Below are 23,836 nucleotides of genomic sequence, written 5' to 3'. Positions count from 1 at the left end.
TCAGTGTTCAGTTATAGGTTGGACTTGATGATCTCAGAGGTCTTTTCCAACCTAATTGATTCTGTGATTCTCTTTGTCTAGCCCCATGCCAGGACATGTTGTGTGGGATCTAAAATGCAGTGGTTGGGGCAGAGAGCTGCAGGGCGCCCAGCAGGTAGTTATTGACCTGCAGCATGGTTACCCAGGTATGGACTAAAGAAAAAGTCATTTTCTTTAGTATTTAAAACCAGGCATTTATGTAAAACATGTGGCCACCTCTGCAGTGCATGTTAGGGAGTTTGTAGCTACTTTGTGTATTAGTAGGTCTTCACTGCAGAGTTCTATATACTCTTGATAGCCTCCTAGTAAGTCGGGGTCTATAAATAATTGCTGTGATCTAATGATTTTGGGTTTGTATCCCAGGATGATCATTAAGACAGAGTAGATTGATTTAAAATACATCCTTTCAATTTATATCCTACATATGCATACCATGGAGCAGGAACTTGTGTTTCCTCCCTCTCTCTCTGGCAAGTTTCCCCTGGAATCCTATGACTTGTCCTGCCTAAATTCATTGATGTGGAAAGAGAAACTCCTCCTCTTTCCCCCTTTGAAGTTGGTCTAAAAAAAGAAAATGGTTTCATTAAAATTAATTGTGGGTTTGGGGAAACTAATAGCACAAGCAAGTTCCTGAAAGAGGATACCTCTAGCACCTTAGCGTGAGAGGTGCTGCACGTTAAGGATGTGTTACTCAGCCTCCTTAACCTCCCACTTTCAAGGTGCTGCCAGTTCCACCCTTTGCTTGGCCTGGCCTTTCCTGTAGCCTAACTTCTTCCTCAGTCCCCTAATTTTCTTCCTCTTTTTTTGTCTTTAATAATCTTCAGCTTTCTTATTTTTTTCACAGGCATTTTTTAGCAAATGCACTGGGTTGAACAAGGTCAAACTCAACAAAGAACACGCATATTTCTTTATATAGAGAGGCTTGCCATGTATTTATCATCTGTATAGTCTGGAGAAGACACTGTGAGCAAAGGTTAACCCTGCTAGTAGTGTTCCACATGCATAGTTATGATGCTAAGGAAAAGAAGAAGGTCCTGTAGAGAGTCCAAGTCCCTGTACATTTCAGAATGTCATTTGTGACATACTTTGGCCCATTCTGAACAACATAGGAGAGGTAGCAAACACAGAACCTTTAAACAAGGGAGTCAGTGTGTCTGGATCATATCAACAGAAAAGGATTTGTATGAAGTAGTAAACACTGAAGCCTAAGGTGAATGTTTGTTCTGAAACTTTATAATGAAAGTTTTGCCACTGACTTCAGCAAGTGGATAGTCATGACACTGCAGATAATAAATAGAAAATTAACCTTGACACCTTGAGACAGGTTCAACTCATCAGCTCCTAATGCTGTGGCAGCTGGTTTTGGTAAAGGTGCTACTTGTCTCTTTAAAAACGAACTGACTGAAGAGGAGCTATTGGGCAGCACAGTTCTGCAACAGTTACTGCCTTTTGGATGAGAAATAAAAAGTAGTCCTGCCCAATTTTAGCAATTGCCAAATTCACGCTACTGTGTCCTGGAGTGTTTTAATCCTACTGCCAATAACAAACTATTAAAATTGTTGCCCTAAATTCCACCCGAGTGTCAGCTGAAGTTTGATTCAGATAACGCTTAAACTTGATGTATGGATGCAGCTGAGGGATCTCCTCTATGTGCACACGGGAACACGAGGGGCTGTAGGAGAGCGGTTCAGCGATGCGCCGGTCGGGGCAGGAGGCGAGCGCTGGCCGGGGTTACGGCCGGGCCGGGACTGGGCGGCGCTGGCCATCCTCTGCCGGGAAACCGAAATAGAAACCGCGGTCGGGGCCGCCCCGGTCCCCCGCCCTCGGCGAGGGGCGGGCGGTGCTACCTGCGCCCTTCCCCGCCCCCGGGAGTTTCCCGCGGGACGCGGCCGAGCGGCGCTGGGAGCGGGCGGACAGGCGGCGAGTGCTCTCCCGGCGGCCCGGGGGTGAGCGGGGACGGGGCTGGGGGGCTGGGACGGGAGGGGGCAGCGCTGGGAGAGGCGCCGGGATCCCTGGCGGGATGGAGCGGGACGGGACGGGGCTGCGCTGCCGGGGCGGAGGTGGTCGGGTCCCGCTCCACTTGCCTCCAGCTCGGGCACCGGGCTGGGGCTGCAGGGCTGTCCTGGGGTCAGTCCCGGTCCGCCCTCGCCCTCCCGAGCACCGCCGTGTGTCCGCGGGGGCTGCGGCACCTGCGCTGTCCCCGGGGGCTGCAGGGCAGGAAGGGGCTGGAGCTGGAGTTGGAGTTGGGCTCTGCCGCTGCCAGCGCTGGGAGAGTTGGGGATTTTCTTCTTCCAAGTGAACATGTGCAGTGCTGTCGAAATTGAGGTGTTGACATTTCTTGCTCCTTAACAGTAGAACTTTCCTTCCAGAGGGATTGTGGTTTTCGAAGTCCATCAGTAAGTTTTCTTAAAGGCACATAAGGACTTTTTTCATCGCTAGTAGGAAATGACTTGTCACTTAGATTAGGAAATTATTCCCTAAAAGCAGCAGGAGAGATCTTTATTATGGGTGTGAGGTTGTATTGAGCCAGTCTATTCAGGTTTGGGCTGATGTTTATTTTACTTTTATTGTAGATTTTGTTTAATTTTTTGCTTTGTTGATCGGTGAACCTCAAAAAGTCCCACAGTGTCTCAGAATTCTGGTATCCAGTGACTCTCATTTAATATGATGGATATAAGGATGCTCTCAGGCAGCACACTTCTCAGGCAAAAGGGTTTGAAAAGTTTTGCATGATAAATAGAGAAATAAACCTTTGGCTTGCAAATTACTCATGTGATGATGTTGAAATATTGGCAGAACTGGAGAAAGAGTCTTGTGCTTTAGCAACTGACTTAAGTGCTTGCACGTAGTTTTGTTTTTCCACTGTAGGTAAGACCAACTTTTTTAGCTGAGAATCTAAGTAAAGCCTACTTAGTGATGTAGTTTCTTCATGAACCTGGGTTATATAGAATGGTTAAATATTATATGAGTGCTCACCACTGATACTAGTACAGGATTTTAGGGTAAAAACAAAAAGTGAATTCCGTATTGGTAAATGGACACCTTTTTTGCCAGTGGTGGAAATATAATACTAAATTGCTGCATAATATAAAAAATCAGCTTTTATAGTCCAGATACTGCTTTCATTATGTAAACATTTGGTGTTTAGAATTTGCTAGATATAGGAAAATTAGAATCATAAAATTGTTTAGTTGGAAAACACCTGTAGGATCACTCAGTCCAACCCTTAACGTAGCACTACCGAGTCCACCACTAAACCATGTCCCAAAGTGCAGTTATGTCTACATGTCTTTTAAGTCACCCCAGGGACGGTGACTGCATCACTTCCCTGGGCAGCCTGTTCCAGTGTTTGCAACCCTTTCAGTAAAGAAATTTTTCCTAATATCCAATGTAAACTGATCCTGGCACAACTTGAGACAATTTCCCCATGTCCCATCACTTGTTATTTGGGAGAAGAGACTGACCTCCACCTCTCTACCACTTCCTTTCAGGTAGCTGTAAAGGTGAAGCGTTTACAGCTTTTCTCAAGCACTAAAAGCATAGAACTGAGAATATGCAGGTTGTAGTCACTTTTTCATGTTATTCAGAGCTTTTTGGGTAGTACTGAAACTGCCAAGAATATTATTAGTATTGTGCTGCAGTTTGGGGACGTTTTGAGGAACAGAGCAGAGCTGGCACTTACAGAAAGCTACATTTGGTCTAATCTGTACAGATGCCATGTATATGAAAATGCTGTCAGAGAGTAAATTAGTTTAATTGTGGTATGTACTTGTCTTTATCCACAAAAGACCAGAGCATCTAAAGGCTCATGTTTTTCTTCAAGAAGTCCCTCAGGACTAGTTTGTAACTTTACCTGACTTTACACATGTTGTCTCTCAGTTCCTTTTGTGACTGCACTGTTTCTTTTCTTTCTACCCCTGCTAATTCAGCACCAAAAAAGCACAATGAATAGAAGTCATGCTGTGGGGAAAAGTAGAAATCTCCTTTGTAATAAAGAGTAGTCACTTTCAGGGTTTGTTAACAGCCTGTAGCTTGGTCATGGAGCAGGAAGATGGGGTGATAGGGGTTGGGAAACACCCACATCATCTTTTATTTTTTGTGTAGGTTGGAAAACCTGAGCTCTCTGAGCACCCCAGATACAAAGCCTGGGTCCTCTCTGATTGACTAGAGCTAGTTTCCAACCTGGCTGCGCTAATGCTAGGGGTGCAGTTTGACTGGAGGCTGGGTGAACTGGTGTAGAGTGCTGGTGAAGGTCACTCTGTCCATCTTGGGGGTTTTGGGGGGGTCACAGTATTGCTCTGCCACCGTCACTCTCAGGGTTTGGGTCTGAGTTTGAAAAGGAACAGACACCCTCCTTGCCTTTTCTGGTGCTGCGTCTGCTGTCCTGTCCTGCCTTTTGAATTCTCAGCACGTGGTCCGAATTCTTTGCCAAGTCAGACACGTCATTTTACTTGGTTTCCCTCACATTAGAGCTGACGTAAATACTCTAACCCATGAGAAATATGTGCCACAAAGCTTCCACCTCCTTGTGGTGCGGGCAAGAAAGATAGTGATCATAACCAGAAACTGTACCTGGGTAAATGGCATTGCTTCATGGCCTCAGGGGACCGAGTCTGCTGCTTGTCCTTGAGATAAGGTTGTGTTTGCTGCTTTTCTTTTTTCATTTTTTTCTTTTTATTTTTTAAGTGTTCTTTTAGTCTGGTTGTTATCTCTTGCCCAAAATAGATGGTTGCAGTGGATTATGAAAAAGGGAAATGAGAGCTCTCTAAAGAGGCCATGCTCTGCTTAGTTCTGCTAAAGGAAAAGGAGATGCTTCTCTCTTTGCTATAAACAAGCATGAGGCAGAGAGAATAAAACTCGGGACCTAACCATGGAAAAACTATTTTTCACTACTACTTGGAAATCTGGATGAGCATACAGTAGCTTGATTATTTTTTGAGCTGTCATCTTTTTCTGCAGAAAAATCCCCTGTTATCTCAGCCTTGTGATTACTAGTTTTTCTTTCCGTGAAGCTTGTGAAGCAAATGACCTATGTAAGTACAAACCAGTCCTTCTGCTTGAGCTGGTATGCAATGTCTTTATTTGTTTTGCTTTTTTAATAGACTAACACAAGACGCTGCGAAATTATCATCGGAGGTAAATATGGGTTCAAAAAACATGACGACTTCGGGGATTATATTGAGACGTTTTTAATGGTTTTGAGTGATGTAACCAGGTTAAATACAGGGTAAGTACTCTAGACATTTATGTGTTGAAAACTATTTGTGTCAGTATTTTAATGACTGACTATGCATACATTTTTAATTTGAAGAAGTAACTCTCACTGACTTAAAGTAGAAATCTGGGATGGCAGGGGACTTCTTGGAATGATGAATCCAGTTTCATATAAATCCACTTAGCAAAATAGTTGTGATAGTAACCTAAAAAGTTATTTTTACGACTGGTGGGAGCAGAACAAACTGCTGGAAACGGCTTCAAAAGTTCATTGCTTTTATGATAACTCAGTTTCTGACTTTCTTCTGAAACTGGTGAAAATTTCAGTTTGAGTCTGGTTCTGATCAGTTATTTACTAAAATATGTAGGTTGTGTATCTTAGATGGGGACTTACTTGTGATTTGTACAGTGATATTAACAGATGCTCCCCTTCTTTCTGGATACATCACGTAAACTGCCAGTAAAAAGTTGGACATAAACTAATTGAGAATGTTAATATCTCTGTCATTCCTTTCCAAACAGTGAATTCCTTTATTTGTATTGAAGGTGCTCCTTCATTTTTGCATATCTGTCACAGTGATGTATCCTTACTGTACCAGTTCCTCTAATGAAAAGCTTTATCATAATAAATTACAAGAATGATTGACAGGGGAGTTCACTAATAACTTCTAAATACATTTCACTAGCAAGGACTTTTCCATTTTTTCTTTATCTAGGCTACTAACTATGATTTTCTTCATAATACAAATTATTTATTTTAAATCTAACTATAATGATGAGCTGTTGATCACCCTCATTTCTTCTTTTCATTCTTACTTTGCTAAAACAAATTTAGGTGAAAAGTGTTTTCAGGTTTGTTTCTTTTTTTTTTTTTTCAGGAGTCGTTTTGCAAAGTGGACAGTAATGGAGTATATGAGCACAGGTAGTGATAGCAAAGAGGAAATTGACTTTTTGCTAACTGATCTAAATATGTCCAAGGTGATAGACATCATGGAAAACCTTGAAGACATCGCAGTCTATGAAGACAGCTTATTAACAATGTGTGAAGAGGCAAATCAAAATGATGAACGTTCAGAATCTTTACTGTTTTGTGAAAGGGAGGTTTCTTTTATGTCCTCTGTCAAATACGGGACTGTGGAAGACCTGCTGGCTTTTGCAAATCAGGTGTCGAACACTGCAAAACAATTCAAAGGATGCAGACAACAAGAATCTGGAATCCTTTTGAATATGGTACGTCCGTTTTCTTTTAACTTGACATTTAGTAGAACTAAGGAATTAGAAGGTTTTAATGAATCTAAATAAAGATCACCCCAGTCCCAGGGGTAACAGTCAGGCTGTGGTTTCTTGTGCAACCCTGGGGCTGGAGGGAAGCTCTGAGACCACCAAGCCTTGCCCCTGCAGTCTCAGGCAGCTATGGAGAAGGGTCTGTTCTTTAGAAGGATCCACTTTATGTTGCCTCTTTATATCCCTGGAGATTAGAAGACATTTCCCAGTATTAAATACGAACTTGAGACAAGCAGTAAAAAAGCAAAATACGCAACTCCCTGTGCTTTCAGTACTTAAAGGGGGCTTATAAAATTCTCAACTCATATAAAAAAGAGGGAGAGTGACTTTTTACAAGGTCATGTAGTGATAGGACAAGGAGGAATGGTTTAAACTAGAGGAGGAGAGATTTAGATTAGATGTTGGGGAGAAATTCTTTACTCTGAGGGTGGTAAGGCACTGGAACAGTCTGCCCAGAGAATCTGTGGATGCCCCATAGCTGGAAGAGTTCAAGGCCGGGTAGGATGGGGCCCTGAGCAACCTGATCTAGTGGGTGGCATCTCCTGCCCATGGCAGGGGAGTTGGAACTAGATGATCTTCAAGGTCTCTTCCACCCCAAGCCTTTCTATAATTCTGTGGACTATGATGTTTTACAGATTCAGGAGACAGTAAGGGTCTTCCAGTGTCTTGAGTTCATGCAGTAAAAAGAGTCCATTATGCAAACTCCCGAAAATAAAGATCCAGGATTTATTGATGTAGTTACTAAATTCACTTCGTCTGCACAAAATATCAATAATAGTAACATAAGGAGAAAAAAGCACATAGTATCAAGTGTGATTTTAAGAATTACAATATTATGTAATATCTCACACTAGTAAATTCAAGTTATAGATATGCTGTTTTGAGATATGTTCCTTTTTTCCCTACAATTATTTGTGCTCTACAAGCACAATATCTTTGGATGTTAGTATCATTTGACTCCTGTTTAAGATCAGTTGCTCTAGAAACAATCAATTATGAAATGGAAGTTTATTCATCTATGGTTGTGCTGCTGCTATATTTTCTTAAGATGTTCCACTTCTATCATCTTAAATATCTTGAATGTAGTATGTTTTATATGTGAACACTGTTTGCTTGAGGCTTACTGGTTGTTCAGGTGTAAAATAGCACAGGGTATTGCTTTATTCTGATTTGGAGGGAGCATTGCAGTATTGCAAAACAATCACTTTTCAACTCTGTAACATTGAAATGACACTTAGTAATATTAAATGTTTCCTATACTTAAGGTAGACACTGTTCTACATACTCGTGGTTGTTTTGCTTGCACATTGTTTCTACAGATGCATACAATTGGTATGAACGAAGTACTATTAGGTCCACGTGATCCCATTAAGCAACTGAGGGCTGGAGGCAGGGCATTACCTGTGCATGCATTTCAGCAGGGGCATCTACGTTGTAAATACCTACAGCATTTTAGTTAGGATCAGGAATGTTTCTGATTGCCTGGTGACCCTCACTGACTGCGTCCGTGGCTCTCGTCACAAAGGGTCTTGAAGTGCACAAGCTGGATTTCTTGGAGTTGAAACTAAACTGGAGGGTGCACTACAGCCACAAACTAGCATTCACAGGGCCCGGCTGGGAACTAGTCCTGAAAGCCTCCTGAAAATGTGAATAGTGTTGTGGTTGTTACTCTCTAGCTCTGCAAATCCATTCTACTCAGCCTTTCCAGGATAACATGTAACCCATGGTGGATTAATTAGTCTCAACCCCTTGAAATGCAGAAGGCGGCAGGCAAGATGTATGGATTGCTAGAGATGTTTGGATTGCTTTACAGTAAGTAGAGGGGAGGCTCATTCTCTATATCCTAAGCAAAACACGGTTTATTAAGAGATATCCCCCCTGCTGCTAAAGGTTAAGAATTTATCTTCCCCAAATTTAGGAACTTCAAAAAATTAATTTATTTCATGTAGATACAAATGACAATTTTAGGAGTCAAGCAAATACTTTCATAGTTGAAAAACATGAAGGTAGGTTAAGCACGAAAGACTGTGTGTGTTACATCTGCAAAAGAAATCTAAACCAAATAATCTTAAGATTCTATTGTCTTAAAAAGAGTAACTGAAGAGCTGAATGAGGCCATATGACAGACATGAAGTGATAAATATCCTTGGTCTGATTTTACATCTCTTCAAGAATCTTGATAAAGTAGCAGTAAACAGGTTAATGATATTCCAAATACTGACAATACTGTGTATCTCTGAATTAATTAGAAGAGTATTCATGGAAAACATTATTAATTCTTTAGCTGAGAGAATATTAAGAGACTGAAAAAATAACATCAGACCTCAGGCAGTACTCACATGGCTGTATTTAAGTGTTTGGTCCCGTCTCAGAGAAAGATTTAGAGCAGGATACTGACTTAGGTGCCCTGAATCGCTTCCTGGAGAAGCCCTCCTTGCCTAGTTGGTGATATAAAAGAGCAAAAGCTCCCAGCATTATCCACATAAAGCAGTGTTACTCCTGCTCTTTTTTTTTTTTTAATTTAAACTATGGTATAAAACTAGAGGAAGGTGGCTGATAAAATCATGGCAGACTTCTTCAACCTTTTACTAAGCAGCAGAAACTCTGATACAAGACAGAAAATTAAAATGTGCTCCCCTAGCAGTACATGTGATATTAGGAAATGCTGAAACTCTTGCTCACATTGTATAAGATAACCTGTGAGTAACAGGTATGTGGCACAACAAGTTAACAGATTACAGGAAGGACAAACATGTGCAGGTAAATCTAATAACAACAGGTGGGTAATTTCATTAACCCAGCTGCTGTTGTTGTTGTTTCAAGACAATTAATTGCAACTTACACTTTGAAAGTTAGTCACTGGAGAGAGACGTGGATGCCTAGTCTGTGAATGAATGCCACACCTCACATGCTGTTCCCATTTGGTGTTTCTAAATAAAGACTGCTGAGCAGTCATGCAAATATATAAGTGATATATTATTTTTTCCCCACTACATGTATAAAATTAATTAGGTTTGAAGTAGTTTTAACTTCATTGTGAGTTTCTAATTATTTGTTTAACTCGACAGATCACACCCAAAAATGGGCGCTATCAGATTGACTCAGATGTGCTCCTGTTTCCATGGAAGCTGACTTACAGGAACATTGGCTCTGATTTTATTCCTCGGGGAGCTTTTGGGAAGGTGTACTTAGCCCAAGACAGAGAAACCAAGAAACGAATGGCATGCAAATTGGTATGTTAGTCCAGTAGTTTTATCTCTGAGCAAATATTGTATGATGTAATACATAGAGTATATTTTCAAATATGTCTGCATCAAATTCCACTGTTGGCTAATGATCATCTTGGTTTTGTTGGCCTATACAAGGTAGGAAAAATGCACATTTTTAACTGTTAACTTGTGTTACTTTTTTGGCTCTGAGACTGCAAAAGTTTCTGAGTTTTGAAAGTATCTCTAAGTATATGTAACTAACACATGGGCTGTGGTATGGGAGTAGATTTTCTGCTCTACTCACATGGTAAAATATCAGTGTGAGATCACTTCCCTGCTGAAGGTGGTAGCAAAACCCCTTTGCTGCAGCTGGTTTTACTCTGTTATCCTTTAACTGAGGTCCTCAGACTTCAGTTTTCATTACTCCAGTGCCTTTAAAGTCCCTGAGAGCTCAGTACATGCAACTCCTACTCCAACTCCAGTGTTTTGGGCACTGAGTAAAGGTTGAGACATGTCTGAAGAAAAACTACTGAGCACTGCCTTACTTTTATGTAAGCCAACTTTTTTTTCATCTTTGCCTTTTAGCATACTATTCTGAATGGAGCAGTAAATATTCAGGGCCAGTAAAAACTCAGCTAGGTCATTGCTCTGTATCCCCCAGCTCATGAATAAGTACCTGTATTACTTCTTTGTGGAAGAGTTGGGGAGGCAGGTGTACATCCTTTCCTTGCAGCCAGTGTGTGTCCATGGGGGGACAGATTTAGTTTGCTGCTCCTGCGTAACCCACTGCAGAATTAAAGCATCATAATGTTTTGGAAAACACAAACAATATTTCATTTTGAAATAAAAATATCAGTCTCTTATTTGGTTCACAGACATGAGTCTGAGGGAAGGAGAATAAAAAAGGGTGGTAGTAGATTTTCTGTGTGAAAGCAAACACTGCTTTTATTGTTTTAGCAATCTGCCATTAGTACTTTTTAAAGAAATGAAGTGCTGCTGACTTCAAAGCAGGTTTGATTTCTCGTAAGCCGTAAAACAGTGCTGATAAGGACTGCATTGAGGTCAGTGATGGTCCTGAGCAGGGTTAGTCTGCAGACTGTGCTGAGCATGGCAAGCACTGATCCACCTGTCAGGTGGGTGTATAGTTCTGGTAGAGCAGATGAGACTGCACAAAGCTAATGGAAAAAGCAGTGGGAATTTTATCTCCTTCACCAGGAAGTTTGCATAAAGCTTTTGCATAAGCACTGGGTTTTGACGGGAATAGCTCTTGCTACATTGCTTTTTCTGGAAGATTGCACTTTTTATTTGGGCCTGGTTCCAAAATGTCTCTCAGCTTTTAACAGGATGTCTGTCAACTGCAAAGGAAGAACAAGTCACAGGATCAAAGTAAAGCTCTGTATTTTAACAAGTGGATAGGAGTGCTGTGCTACTTTCATATTAATCTGTAGGATAACTAGTGTTAGTATGAGTAACTTGTTTTTTGAACTGCTTTTCTGTGGTTTTGTTTCAATGTCCTAGGTCCCAGTGGAACAGTTCAAACCATCAGATGTTGAAATACAGGCATGCTTCCGTCACGAAAACATTGCTGAATTATACGGCGCTATTTTGTGGGATGAGACAATCCATCTCTTTATGGAAGCCGGAGAGGGAGGATCTGTCATGGAAAAGCTGGAAAGTTGTGGTCCTATGAGAGAGTTTGAAATCATTTGGGTGACAAAGCATATTCTGAAAGGACTTGACTTTCTGCACTCCAAGAGGATTATCCACCATGATATCAAACGTACGTCTGTGCGATTCCTTGGGGTACTTTCGAGTCCAGGATGGGCTGGGACCCTGGTGGAGAGCCTGGGACTAAGCTGGGGCATGTACCCTCATATCTCTGGGAGGGAGGGATGGATAATGCTTAACAAATGGCAAGGTCAGGTTTTGGAGGTATTAGTTATTTACACTATTTATTAATTCACTTCAGTGGGGAGGATAATTAGAATGTCATAGATACTTTGCCGTTTGTGAGAAACTCAATTTAAATAAAAACCTAAAGAGTGAAATTATCAGTCTGTGTTAAGACAGAAGTTTCCGGCTTTCCATGTAAATTCATCCTGAGTGTTTCCATGCTGACCTTTGGCTCGCATCTTCTTTTAAGTTCTACATTTCTACATGGCTATTCCTCAGTTTGAGACACTTTGGAACTAAATAAGTAATTTGTGCTGATTTTTTTTTTATTTCAACAATTACAGCAAATTTTAGTATATATTTGCTTGTAAAAAACTCTGGATGTAAACACAGAGAAATAATCTAAACATATTTACATTAAATCTAAATTAAATACACTAATATTAAATTGCTTAAAAATTACATTTTAATGCATTACATTGCATTTAATATTAAATGCACAACCTCATCCTGCAGACAGGTATTTCTAGTAACAGTACATCTAATGAAGATGTATTTCTGTGAGTTTATTTAGCTAAACTTGAGGGTTTGAAATAGAAATATTCACACTGAAGCATTATAATAAATAGTTGACAGGAGGTGATTATCAGGAATTGCTAGATTTTTATCTAGGTTTTGCACTTTTTTTAATTTGATATGTGTCAGTACTTTAGATGTCAGAATCTCAGAGGCTTACAACTATAAAACTGCTTAATTTTTCCCTTAATTGTTCTTTCTCACTTGTAGCAAGAGTCATTCCTATGGGTTTATTGTAGTTGGCAGTAACAGTGACATTAATTAAAAGATGTAAAAAACAAACCAGCCCAAAGCTACTGCACCTAGATAGTAGATAGGAGAACCAGTCCATTTTGAATGTGGTGGACATGAGTGTGTTTCACTTTTTCCAGCCTTTTCCTGTGCTGCTGGATACAGGGCAGGTGGTTGTCAGGTGCCTGGGGGTGAGCTGGGAAGTCTGGGCCTGAAATGGCAGCCATGCCCACTGCCTGGCAAGGCAGCCTCCACTCCAGGGAGCAGAGATGTGTTTTCCCTCGCCAGGTGGAATCAATAGAAAAGGCTGTTTCCCAAACATCTCTGATTTCTTCCTCACTCCATCTGCTGCTATTGAGCTGCTGTTGAGTCTGTCCTGGTGATGCAGAAGGAGGTGGGGATTTTACTGAGAGGAAAAACTGCCTTGAGCCTGGAAGGGGAGGACATCCTGGCTCTTGAGAGGTGTTCAGTGCTGCCATTCATTTTAACCCTTGTTTGGAGAGCAGTTAAACCATGAGGCTGTTTGGTAGAGGGAACTTCAGTCCAAAGGGAGCTGCAGCTAGGGCTGGATTGAATCCCAGGCAGGCAGCAGAGCCTGCTGTGCTGTGGCAGTGTGGCTCTTTGCACTGTCTGTTATGAGGTGTTTAAAATCCATATCTTCAAAGGTATCCCTAAAACTACAGATTTAGGTAGTTTTGTAGCACTGGTAAGGAGGCAGCCATGTGAAGCATTTCCTCAGGAATTGGTACTGCAGAAATTAAACTTGTGTCTTCCCACTGGATGGTCATGGTGGGCACTGTCAAGATGGAAAATGGCCCACAGTTTCCTCTGGGAGAAAATGTGTTTCTGTTGTGTAACTTGGAGACTTTTTTTTTACCACATCTTCTGAAACAGCAAACAGGAATTTCTCAAGGCTCTCACAGAGCACTACATTCATAAATAGTTGATCAGAAATACAGCTGCAAACAAAACCTCAGAGTACAAATTTGTGCCTTAGGCAGAGTTCTGTGAAGGAAAGTGAATTAAGCTAGATACTGCTGCAGTTTAGTGGGAGTTTGGAACGTTTGGTCTTCTATTACGTTTGCAGCCATAGTCTGTTCTCTCCACTGTCACACTGAGCTGCTCTCGCTGACCAGTGCAGGAGACTGGTGTGGCTGCTGAGGAGAGGCCTGAGTTACTCTGTTTCTGTCTTCACTTAAATTGGTAGTGTAGAGACACCTCTTGGTGACCAACAGCTGTGCTGTTCATAGCCAGACCTGCACAACGTGCTCTCCCCCTTGGAGACCATTAAATATCTTCAGAGTACTGTGCTGAGATGCCTACCAGTCTTCCATCTTCCTCCCTTACCCTCAGCTTTTTCTCCCTCTCTCTTTTTTTTTATTTTAAGCTAGGAAAATGACCAAACATTGATTCTTCTTTTACATAAACCAGTCTAGTTTGATTTGAAGATATGATTTAAAATTGGACCAAATGACTACCATATTTGTTTTAGCTAGAAGGGCTATTGGCTGTAGAGATTGGTTATGCTAAACTCTCTTCTTTTTCAGGCCAGCATCTGAATGAAACAGGCATGTTGTGAAATAAATGCCAGTGCTAGAAACTTAAATGTTGTCAATTTTGTTTTTCCTTTAGCAAGCAATATTGTCTTTATGTCAACTAAGGCTGTTTTGGTGGATTTTGGCCTAAGCGTTCAAATGACTGAAGACATTTACTATCCCAAAGACCTTAGAGGAACAGAGGTAAGAAGCTGGAGGAAAAGAAGCTCTTATGCTGTACTATTCTTGTGGTTGTGATACTTAGGCTCATATTTGAAGCTTGAGGGTTAGAAGTGTGGGAAAAAGAGTTGTTATAAAATTTAGAGAAAAATAACAAACATTAATGTGGTCTCAGTTATATTCTTTTCAACTTGCTGAATGGAGAATCAAGTGTTAGGCTTTGAAAGCCCTGTCACTTTCTCTGCAGTCCCATTTGTTAGCAATTATTCACTGAAGTCAAACAATACTCTGGGGAGGGTTGTTTGCTGCTGGTCAGAGGCACTTCAAACAGGAATTAGTTCTTTGCTCTAGCAGAGATTTCTTCTGAGATACCCACTATGGACTGGGGTGACCTACTCAGCACAGTGCTTTGACTCCTTCATCAAGACCGCAGAAATTACAGATATCTGTGTTTCATCTCTTAGCATTTCTAAGCTCTGTTCACCATCTACATGTAACCCTTTGGTTCTTTGAGGGTTATGTATGGCACAGTTGATTATTATCTGGTAAATTTGCTTTTAGGCATTACAGTGATGGAGGTGGGGGCCTTTTAAATGTTCTCAGTGACTTTGAGTGTGCACAGAGGTCCTGCACACCACTTGGGCTGCGTTCATGCCGAAGTGTTTCCAGGGCTGGAGCTTTACCAACCAACCAAGGAGCAACAATTAGCTTGGATAGCTGCTGCAGATGTGGCTTCGCGTGCTCTCTGTTGCTGGAGGAGATTGTTTACAGGAAACTTCAGCTGAAATGTTGGCACTTACCACTTTGATAGCCTACCACATGTGTAAAGAGGAGATACTTGTGTAACTGACAAAGAGCATTTCGCTCCTTGGAACAGTAGGATAAATTAAGATTTCACAGAAGGTCAGGCTTGTTTATTTTCAAGATAATTGAGGAAATGCTTACATTTTTTTTTTCACTGGCCTTCCAGTCAGGGGAGTTAAGAGCTTAAAATGCTTACTGAACTGGAAGCAACATGCTTTCTGGTGTTTAATGTACGTGCTTTGTTGTTTTTTTACTTTGGTTTGGTTTGGGGTTTTTTGTTTGTTTAAGGGGATTTTGTGTGCTGTTAATGAGAAAAAGAACAATGAGTTGGAAGCCCTGGTAGGGTATTTCCCAAGGGTGGAGATTTGTGTAAACAGGAAATTTCCAGGTTTGTGGAGCAGACTGGTGATGATCAATTCCTGGTGGAGGACAGATGAAGTTCGTGTTGGTAAGAACAAATGAAAAGTGAAAAGCACTTCACTGTTTTCACTTTAACAAGTGAAAAACACTTAGTCTTTCATTTAGCAGGAGGAAAATGATTCTACACAGTTGAGTACCTGCAGTCACGTCCACAGAAAGCTGACAATCCATACAACCCTGAAATATGTCTGTGTTTGGCATTTACTGGCTCAGGGGAGCAGTAGCTAGTCCTTGGAAGTGGCAATCCTGCCACAGCACTGCAGGCCAGAAGTGAGGTTGGAGAGAGAGCGCCGGGAAAGGGGATTTTCAGATACCAGTCAAAGACTTACAGACTAGGATTCATGATGTTCCTTCCTATAGGCTTTTCTGCTCACAGTCTTCCTTCTAGGCATCTTCCTCTCTGCAGTGCCTAATCCAGTCACCCATAAATGCCTTCTGTAGTCCGGATTTCTGGATTTTATTTCTTTTCAAAGAAAGGTCTTGACTTCTCCAAAGTCCTCCCACGTTTTGCATACCTCTGTTTTGCAGCCTTAAGAAGTGGTGCAGTTGTTCAGGGGTGCTGTTTCTTCATATCGTTGTGGTTAGGACTCTGTCACCGCCGTGCAGCATCGTGTCTGTGAGCTGGCTGGTTTCTCTTACATCTGGTATTGGCAGGGACTTGTGTCCTTGAGGGAAGTGGCAGGTGGAGTTATCTTTCTTCTGTGTGTGTTCTTCTCTGGGAGTTAGGATTTTTGTTCACTTCTATAGCACAGGAAGTCTGAATGTAGTGAATCTTCTTTGTGTTTATGAAAATGAGTAGTTACGGTTTGGACCAAAATGATTGAAAGGTAGTTAAATTTTGTTTAGTTTGTGTACTGTGAAAAACTTGGTGTTTCTGCTTTTGTGTACAATTCATACAGCATAATAAACTGTGGTTGTGATGAAACTGCTCTGCAGGAAATACTTTGGCCGGGCAGTTGCTGCACTTTCTGTTATGCTTCTGTCACTTTCTTAAAAGATGTAAGCATCAGCTTACCACCATTTGAGGGGAGTAAGTTATCTGCTAAAGTTTGGGTGTGGAAGGTGTGATTCATTTTCAGGAGTGCTAAACTAAACTTAGCCCAGCATGAAGAAAGGACTGGTTTTTAGCTGGGCTGTGTCTTTGGTCTGACTGGCAGGCAAGTGCCAGCACAGCAGGCAGAAGGAATGAAAACGGGAAGGTATCTGTGGCTTGGGCTGTCTGCCTTGGTGAAAATAGAGTCTTAGACCAGTCTAAAATCAGAGCTTGGGTGCACATACCATTTTTGCGTTTTGTCCCTGTGCAATCCAGGTGCATCCTGACCATTTTCACACTTTACCTGGCAGACAGAATCTTGTACCAGCATCCTTTTTCTCTCATAAAGGCAGCTGGTTTTTTTTTAATATAGATTTCACTCAAGTTGTTCTGTATTTGCCAAAGACTTTTTTCTACGAGTTTAGAAATTCTGTTCGTTGCTCCTTACGAGACTTAAAGGTTGAGTGTGCAGTCACACTGAGATTCTATCTTAGCCCCGAGGAAAGCAGTGGATAGGAGTCAATAGCAGCTGCAGACACCTGTTGAACCTTTGCACACACTTCCAATTGCAAGTTCTGTTTGCAGATATGGTATGTGATTTACTGGGAAATATTCCTTGGAATTTGCGTGAGCCCTGCAGCCGTTCTCAATCTGTGGTAATAAGTAGTCGAACCATGTGGTGATGACTTAACTTCCTGCCCTTGTGTCAGTTAATGGCTTTTAATGTGATTCTTTGTGACAGGATGCCTTGAACTAATTAAAGTTTGTTTGAGTCCTTTAGAGGGAAATCGGGTGAGGGAAAAGTAGGAACCAGAAGCAAATACTGTGGCTTGCTAACCTAGTGTGCCGTTGTGTTGAAACCTGCTCCCTGATCTAGTGGCAGAGCTGTGCAGACAGCTCCTGCCACCCATGGAGGTGTGCCTCCTGCACCCTGTCTGTCTGGTTCTCCTCCAGCAGCACTCTGAACTGCTTGGAACTGGCAGGAGCTTCCCACCAGGTCCTTCTTCAATCTTGACAAATTCAAATGTTTCAGTGAAGTGTTTGAATGGAAACTGTATTTTGGTTTAGACAAGATTTGAATTTCTGGTTTGAAAAAAGGATAGAAGAGGGTGCTTGTGCTAGGTGCTCTTGGGGGTAATCTGATGGAAAGAGCATGCAACAGGATTTAAGAGACCTGACTTTTAATTTATGCATTGCCTAGACCTGGCTTGTTCTTCATCATCCCATTTCTTAGGATAATGCTCCAACGTGCAGGTTATTGGATAAGAAGAAGATGAGTAAGGAAGTCAGGAGGGTGTTTATCTGTCAGTTCTGTTCAGAAGACTTGTGTAGTATCCAGTGTAACAGGGATTTGAAGAGTGGACTCCTACCCCCATCTGAGTAGCTGTCAGTGCAGGTCTCCCTCTCTCTTTAGCCTAGTGCACACCCATGTTGTTCATGTAGAATGGAGCAGTCCCAGCAGTGCCCCACAAACCAAACTGCCACTCGTTTGCTGTGGAGGGATGAGGTTTCTGCTGCTCTGGTGAAGGAAGCAGGGCCATGGCTTGAACAGCTCAACCAAGTCCCATAAATGCTGAGTTGTGGTCTGTCTGGGGAGGGCAGACTTGGAATATGAGTTTGTCCAGGTGTCATATCTTTGACTGTAGTAACGTGCAGAGCACAAAAATTGTTTTCCCCAGATGATGCTTGGTCTTTAGGCTTCAGGTACTAATCGCATGCATCCATTTAGGGGGTGGTTTCTCAGGTCACAAAGTGTCACAATTCATCTTTGCTTGTTGTTTTCCCTTAGTGACTAATCTTTGTTTTTCCTATTCTCCACAGATTTACATGAGCCCTGAAGTTATCCTCTGCAGAGGCCACACAACAAAAGCAGACATCTACAGCATGGGAGCTACAATCATTCATATGCAAACGGGCATCCCGCCCTGGGTGAACAGATATCCTCGTTCTGCATATCCATCCTACCTCTACATTGTAAGTGTCCTTAGCAAAACCACAGCTCAGTTTCAGTTGAAGAGTTTCCTGTACTTGTGTTGGGAAAACTCCAGTCATATAAAAACTACCAAAATATTTGTCAGAGAGATGATATCATCTTTTTTGCTTCAGGGGAGGGAGGGAAGAGGTGGGTTTTGATCATTTAGGGGAAAACAGAGGCTGAGCTGGAGTCATCTCTGTGATTTGTGTTGCAATTTACAGGTCTGGGGTTTATTGCGAGGACAGGGTTAGAACAGTGTGAGACTTGACTGAAACAAGTCCATCTGTCTTGTCTGTTTTTCTTAGAAGTTGCAGTTAAAAACTGCACCCTGGCAAAATTTGATTCTCTGGTTCTTCCAGTGTGGCACAGAAACCTGGTGATTTTGTATTGCACTGGATTTTTGGCTTGCTTGAAGCTTCTTAGAGTTTTTAAATTCCTTATAAAATCTGATTTTAAGAAGGTGGATTTTGTGCAGTTGCATGTTCGTTTCTAATTGATCAGCTCAACTTATGGAGGTGATGAGTTGTAACTGGGGAATTCCCAGACCAACTGTGGTTATCTGTGACTTCCTCTTCCATTGTTTTTGGAATAACTGTTTCAGTGTTCTTTTTTGCATTCCAACAGATACACAAGCAAGCTCCCCCCTTAGAGGACATTGCTGAAGACTGCAGCACTTCCATGAGAATGTTGCTAGAAGCAGCTCTGGAAAGGAATCCTAATCACAGGCTGTCTGCAGCCGACTTACTGAAACACGAAGCCTTACACCCACCCCCAGAAGATCAGCCGAGATGCCAGAGTCTGGACTCGGCATTGTTTGAAAGGAAAAGACTACTCGCCAGGAAGGATCTGCAGCTGCCAGAAAACATTACAGGTAATGGTATCAGGCTTGCTTACCTTGCACGTTTAGATTTTACTTTGTGTCAAATCTTGATTTGAGTGAGTGTTAAGAAGCCAACGAAACTCAAAATGCGTCTGGAAAGAGACCAGTGAAAATCCCAGTCGGATGAGATCAGACCCAGAGGTCATTAAGTGATCTGTAAAACGCCCATTGACTTCAGTGGGGAGGAACTCAGCCTGAATTCTGCAGCTCCGGAAGGACTGGCTCTTAAAAAAAGCCCTGGCAGTCATTCAAGGCACTTCATGAAGTGTAGATCGCTGTCCCAAATTGCCTTAATTTGCCACAGTACTAGAGATGTTTTATAGATACTAGTGATTTGTCAACAACAAAGTCCAACAGACACCACCACTAGTTCTTCTTGCCTCCTTAAGGAAAAAGATGCATGCAACACATACCAATGTTGCTGAGTGTCAGCAGTACAAACCCTTTGTTTTAAAAACAAAAATTACTGTAGGATAGAACACAGTTGCCCTTGTGCATTAGCAAGTGCTTTATAAGGATAATACACGAACCAGGTAGTAACTCAGTGTGCCCTTGGATTGTTTCAAGCCCACGGGACATTTAGTGCCAGCAAACTGCGAACAGGCTTCAAAATTATTTTCTTGTACTTATAAAATACATTAGGAGGGTTCTGACAAAAGACATTGAAAGACTCAACCCAGATAAAGGGTTTATTTAGTTGGGATAAGTATTTGAAAAGATATCTATGCAAAGTTTTGGGTGCTGTAATGCATAATTGTTGCAGCAAATTTACTTAACATTTAAATCAGTCACAGTCTTTGAGTTTAGAATGGTGTTGTATGTTCTGGATTTTGCCTTGAGAGTGCATAATCCTTTGACAGGCTCAGACCATCTGAATCAATTCTTTTGAACACGAAAAGAATATTTGACCATTAAACTAGAACTTTCATGTAGATGCTTGAGATTCCAAGATACTCATTATACAAGTATTTAGGGGAATTCTGCTATTGCAAACTAGGTCTGGTTTCTTCAGACCCTGATTTAAAAGAAGTAAAAAATCTGAGACTGACAGTTCCATGTTTGTTCTGTACTGTCACACCCAGACAAAGATGATGTCATCTGTTTACATGAAAATTGCCCTATGATGAAGCAGAATTTTCAGCTGGCAGAAAGTTAGCAGGTTTTTCCTTGCACCAAACTCTCCTTTATCACTATAGCTCCGAGGATGACGACAGCTGTCGCAGCTGATGGAGGCTTTTTTTGAAATAGTTGAACACACTTTCTGTTTTCACTTGCAAACTGCTTACCTCTCTTTGCCCTCGAGTTGATTTGTTATACTTTGTGAGGTTTGATTTATGTTGTCCTTAAAAATGAAATTTTCTAAACCACAGATTAGTAAAATCAAATAATAGGCCAATTATTCCAGTAATATCTACAACCACAAAAATGAACTGCTTTAGCTATTTGTGCAATAATGACATGATTTCTGTCTTTCCTTTTTAGATTCCTCATTGTGTAATGGGAGCATGGAAGAGTCAGACCTGCTAAAGAGGCAAAGATCACTCTACATAGACCTTGGAGCTCTAGCTGGTTACTTCAATATTGTTAGGGGACCACCAGCCCTAGAATATGAGTGACTCAGTAACATTTTATGTTGGCAGGTCAGAAATGGACCTCTACCTCTTAAAACTTGATTTTAAGACTTGATTTTCAAATTTGTACATAAAACTATTGCCATTGTAGGCTGTCAAATGTGAATAGTGTTTAATTGCACAGATGATTAAGCTAAACCCTTAGGGGCTCTGATAAGCTGATCCCAAGCAATGGTACTTGTGCGGCTGCTGGTTGACCGACAAGAAGATGGCAAAAAGAACACTGCTGGGAATGTCTTAATCCAGGCTGTCTTCCTGTGCTGGGCCTTGCACTTTTATAAAACTTATAATATGTGCTTGCAAGTAATGTTATGAAAAAATATAATAATAATTGAGCATATGGGCTGTAAGATTCAGTCTCTCTGAGCTGTCCTTAGAGCAAACCCTCCCCCACCCAAAAAAAAAATAATCCTTGATTTAACCAGTCAAAGGCTGGTTCAGTCTTGTTCTCTCTTTAAGATTTGACCATCTCTGGTCATTCTTACTGGAAATCAGGGCATCCCTTAAGCTGAGCTAATTTCTATCAGCTGTCTCTGGAGTCAAAGCATCACTTGGTTACAGATGAGTGTGAACTTTGCATCTTCCCTGGGCTGTGGAGCTAAGCAGGATGCTGTCCATTTCTCTGTGGGTGGAGGGAATCCTTCACTGGCTGTATTGGCTAGCTTTGGGAGTAGCACAGCAAGCTGGCCCTGGCAAAGCATGACAGTGACTCCACCTTTTTCCTCTGTTACAGCTATTGCAAGGATATTTATGATAGTTTTCAAGTGTAGATCAAATGTTATTCCCTATTGCACAGTAACCATGGGCAGGCTCCAGACTCTTGCTTTTTCATACTTTAAAATTGTATACATGTATAATTGCTGTGAGTGCTACAGTTTGGAAAGCGTGTCATTAGTGACAAGCAGTGTTTATGTTCCTATGGAAATGGAATTATATTGTTTTTGCTGTGCCTCATACATTTGAAACATGATGTTTTGGATGATAATAAAACTATGTAAACTGCATAGTTCTGTACATCCCATAGGATGAGAATGTAAACTTTTATAAAACTCTCTTTGATGCTTAGGATGACTCTTTATAAGCATTTGTGTTTAATGGCATACTGTGTATGTTGTACACTGAATCTTTTCTGAAGCACAGTCTCTTTTTCATATGTCTGTTATTTAATGCTGTTCCTAACACATGATCTTAAACAGATGATTTCTAGTTTGATACTGATATTGTCAAATGAATAAATCCAGCTCAGTGCCTTGAGACATGGTCACTCTTTTCCTTCATCTTTGAAAACAGTGTGGAGCTGTGACTGTATTTGGGCCAATCTCCCCTACCATGGTCCAGGTACACTACGGGTACTGCATTTATTGGAAAGTTGGGTGAAGGTGATTGTTGATGGATGTTTGGACTCTGGTAACAGATGATAAGTGTTTCTAACAAAATCTTATTCTCACACCCCAGTGATCCTTCTGGACTGCTTGGATGTTGCACAGTGGTTGTGTACCACATGCAGTGATTCAGTCCTGATGTTAATTGCTGCAAAAAATTCTCCTGGGAATAACCCACTTGCTCCAGTGCTTTGTGCAAATTCTCTAGATGACTAGCTGCTTAGTATTTATACTGACTGTAGTGATCAGGATATTCAGAGATCAGATTTTCAGTGTAGCTGACTTAAAGAAAACATGATCACCTGTGCTTTGAGAGACCTGGTTTCAATTTTCTGATTTTTTGCTGATAGCTTTTGTTCCTAAAGGAGATTCATAAAATTAGTAGGAAGCAGCTTTTCGAGTAACTGGAGGTAGGTTTATAATCTCTTCCCCAGTTTCCTTTCAATAAAACTAAGGTGTTTATTCTCACCAAATAATGCATGCAAATGCCTGTCGAGTGCCTGTATACTTCAACAGTGAGATCCATGTCAAAATTACAGGCTACTACAGGGGTCTTTTACCTTTGCTTAAAACACCTTACACTGATTTTCCCTCTTATTTTTTTCTGTTATGCCATTCTCCTTTCCCACACCAAGTTAAATGATTTGCTATAGAAATCTGCCTGTGGGGACGCTATTTAACATTTGCAGTAGTATATGGCTGTTATGTATCTTCTCACTAAGAAAGTAATAACTGACCAGATTATCCAAAATAATTACAGTTTATGTATTGCCAGACATAAATGATAAGGTTTGGCTGAGTGAACCAATAGCTCTTTATAGACACATCCACATACCTAAAGAGTGGGAGGGCTTCATGATAAATATCACTTCAGAGAACTGGTACACAATCAACAAGTAGCTGTTCAGGCACACCAAACACCAAGCACTGCTTTCGGCTCTGTGATCTTTTCAATAGCTGAGGAGTGTTTTTCAGGTGAGCCTCAGGCTGCAGCTAAGCAGCTCTCTGGAGCAGTACATCATATCCCAAGCATATCACATCCCTCAAGCATATCCCGCAGTAGTTGATCCCTGTGATGTGTAGGTTCAGCTGTTTGTGCCAACACCCGGGGAATGAGGTCAGGGAAATGAACTGGGTTAGAAATATCCTGGGAGGGGAAAGATTATTTCTCTAATCTGGTTGCCTGAGCAGCTGTGTACCTGGAGCAACGGAGACTGGAGGTGAGGAGGAGGGAATGAAAATGGGTGATGAGAAAACCCTGCCAGCATAAGCCCCAGGGGGATGGCTGGTCAGCACAGAGCTTGATTTTGCAAATGGTTTGCCTCTGTTTGCATTGATTTCTGGTGTGCAGTTTCATTTTCTCTTGGGGGAATACTGAGAGTCACGCTAACTGCAAAAGGAAAATACAAGTGTGTGGTTTTGGCTGGGATGGAGATATTTTTTTTCACAGTAGCTGGTATGGGGCTCTGCTCTGGATTTGTGCTGAAAATGGTGTTGAGAGCAAGGGACGTTTTTGTCACTGCTGAGCAGCACTTAAAGTGTGAAGACCT

At 41.4% G+C, this 23,836-nt stretch overlaps 1 protein-coding gene across 1 annotated transcript; it reads left to right on the top strand.

Moving 5' to 3' along the window:
- The first annotated feature begins 1,916 nt into the window (after nucleotides 1-1,916).
- Nucleotides 1,917-22,139, top strand: MAP3K8 (mitogen-activated protein kinase kinase kinase 8). The gene is made up of 9 exons (XM_050313608.1): nucleotides 1,917-1,985; nucleotides 5,142-5,266; nucleotides 6,132-6,483; nucleotides 9,606-9,770; nucleotides 11,265-11,526; nucleotides 14,079-14,185; nucleotides 18,240-18,392; nucleotides 19,018-19,264; nucleotides 20,756-22,139. Exons 2-9 carry the CDS (start codon nucleotides 5,232-5,234, stop codon nucleotides 20,887-20,889), a joined length of 1,455 nt encoding a protein of 484 aa, XP_050169565.1. The 5' UTR covers nucleotides 1,917-1,985; nucleotides 5,142-5,231; the 3' UTR covers nucleotides 20,890-22,139.
- Nucleotides 22,140-23,836: the final 1,697 nt, after the last annotated feature.

The sequence above is a fragment of the Myiozetetes cayanensis genome, unplaced genomic scaffold (assembly GCF_022539395.1).
Source record: "Myiozetetes cayanensis isolate MyiCay16 unplaced genomic scaffold, myiCay2020 scf1, whole genome shotgun sequence".
In the NCBI taxonomy this organism is placed as follows: domain Eukaryota; kingdom Metazoa; phylum Chordata; class Aves; order Passeriformes; family Tyrannidae; genus Myiozetetes; species Myiozetetes cayanensis.
This window is presented reverse-complemented; position numbering and strand designations above follow the sequence as displayed.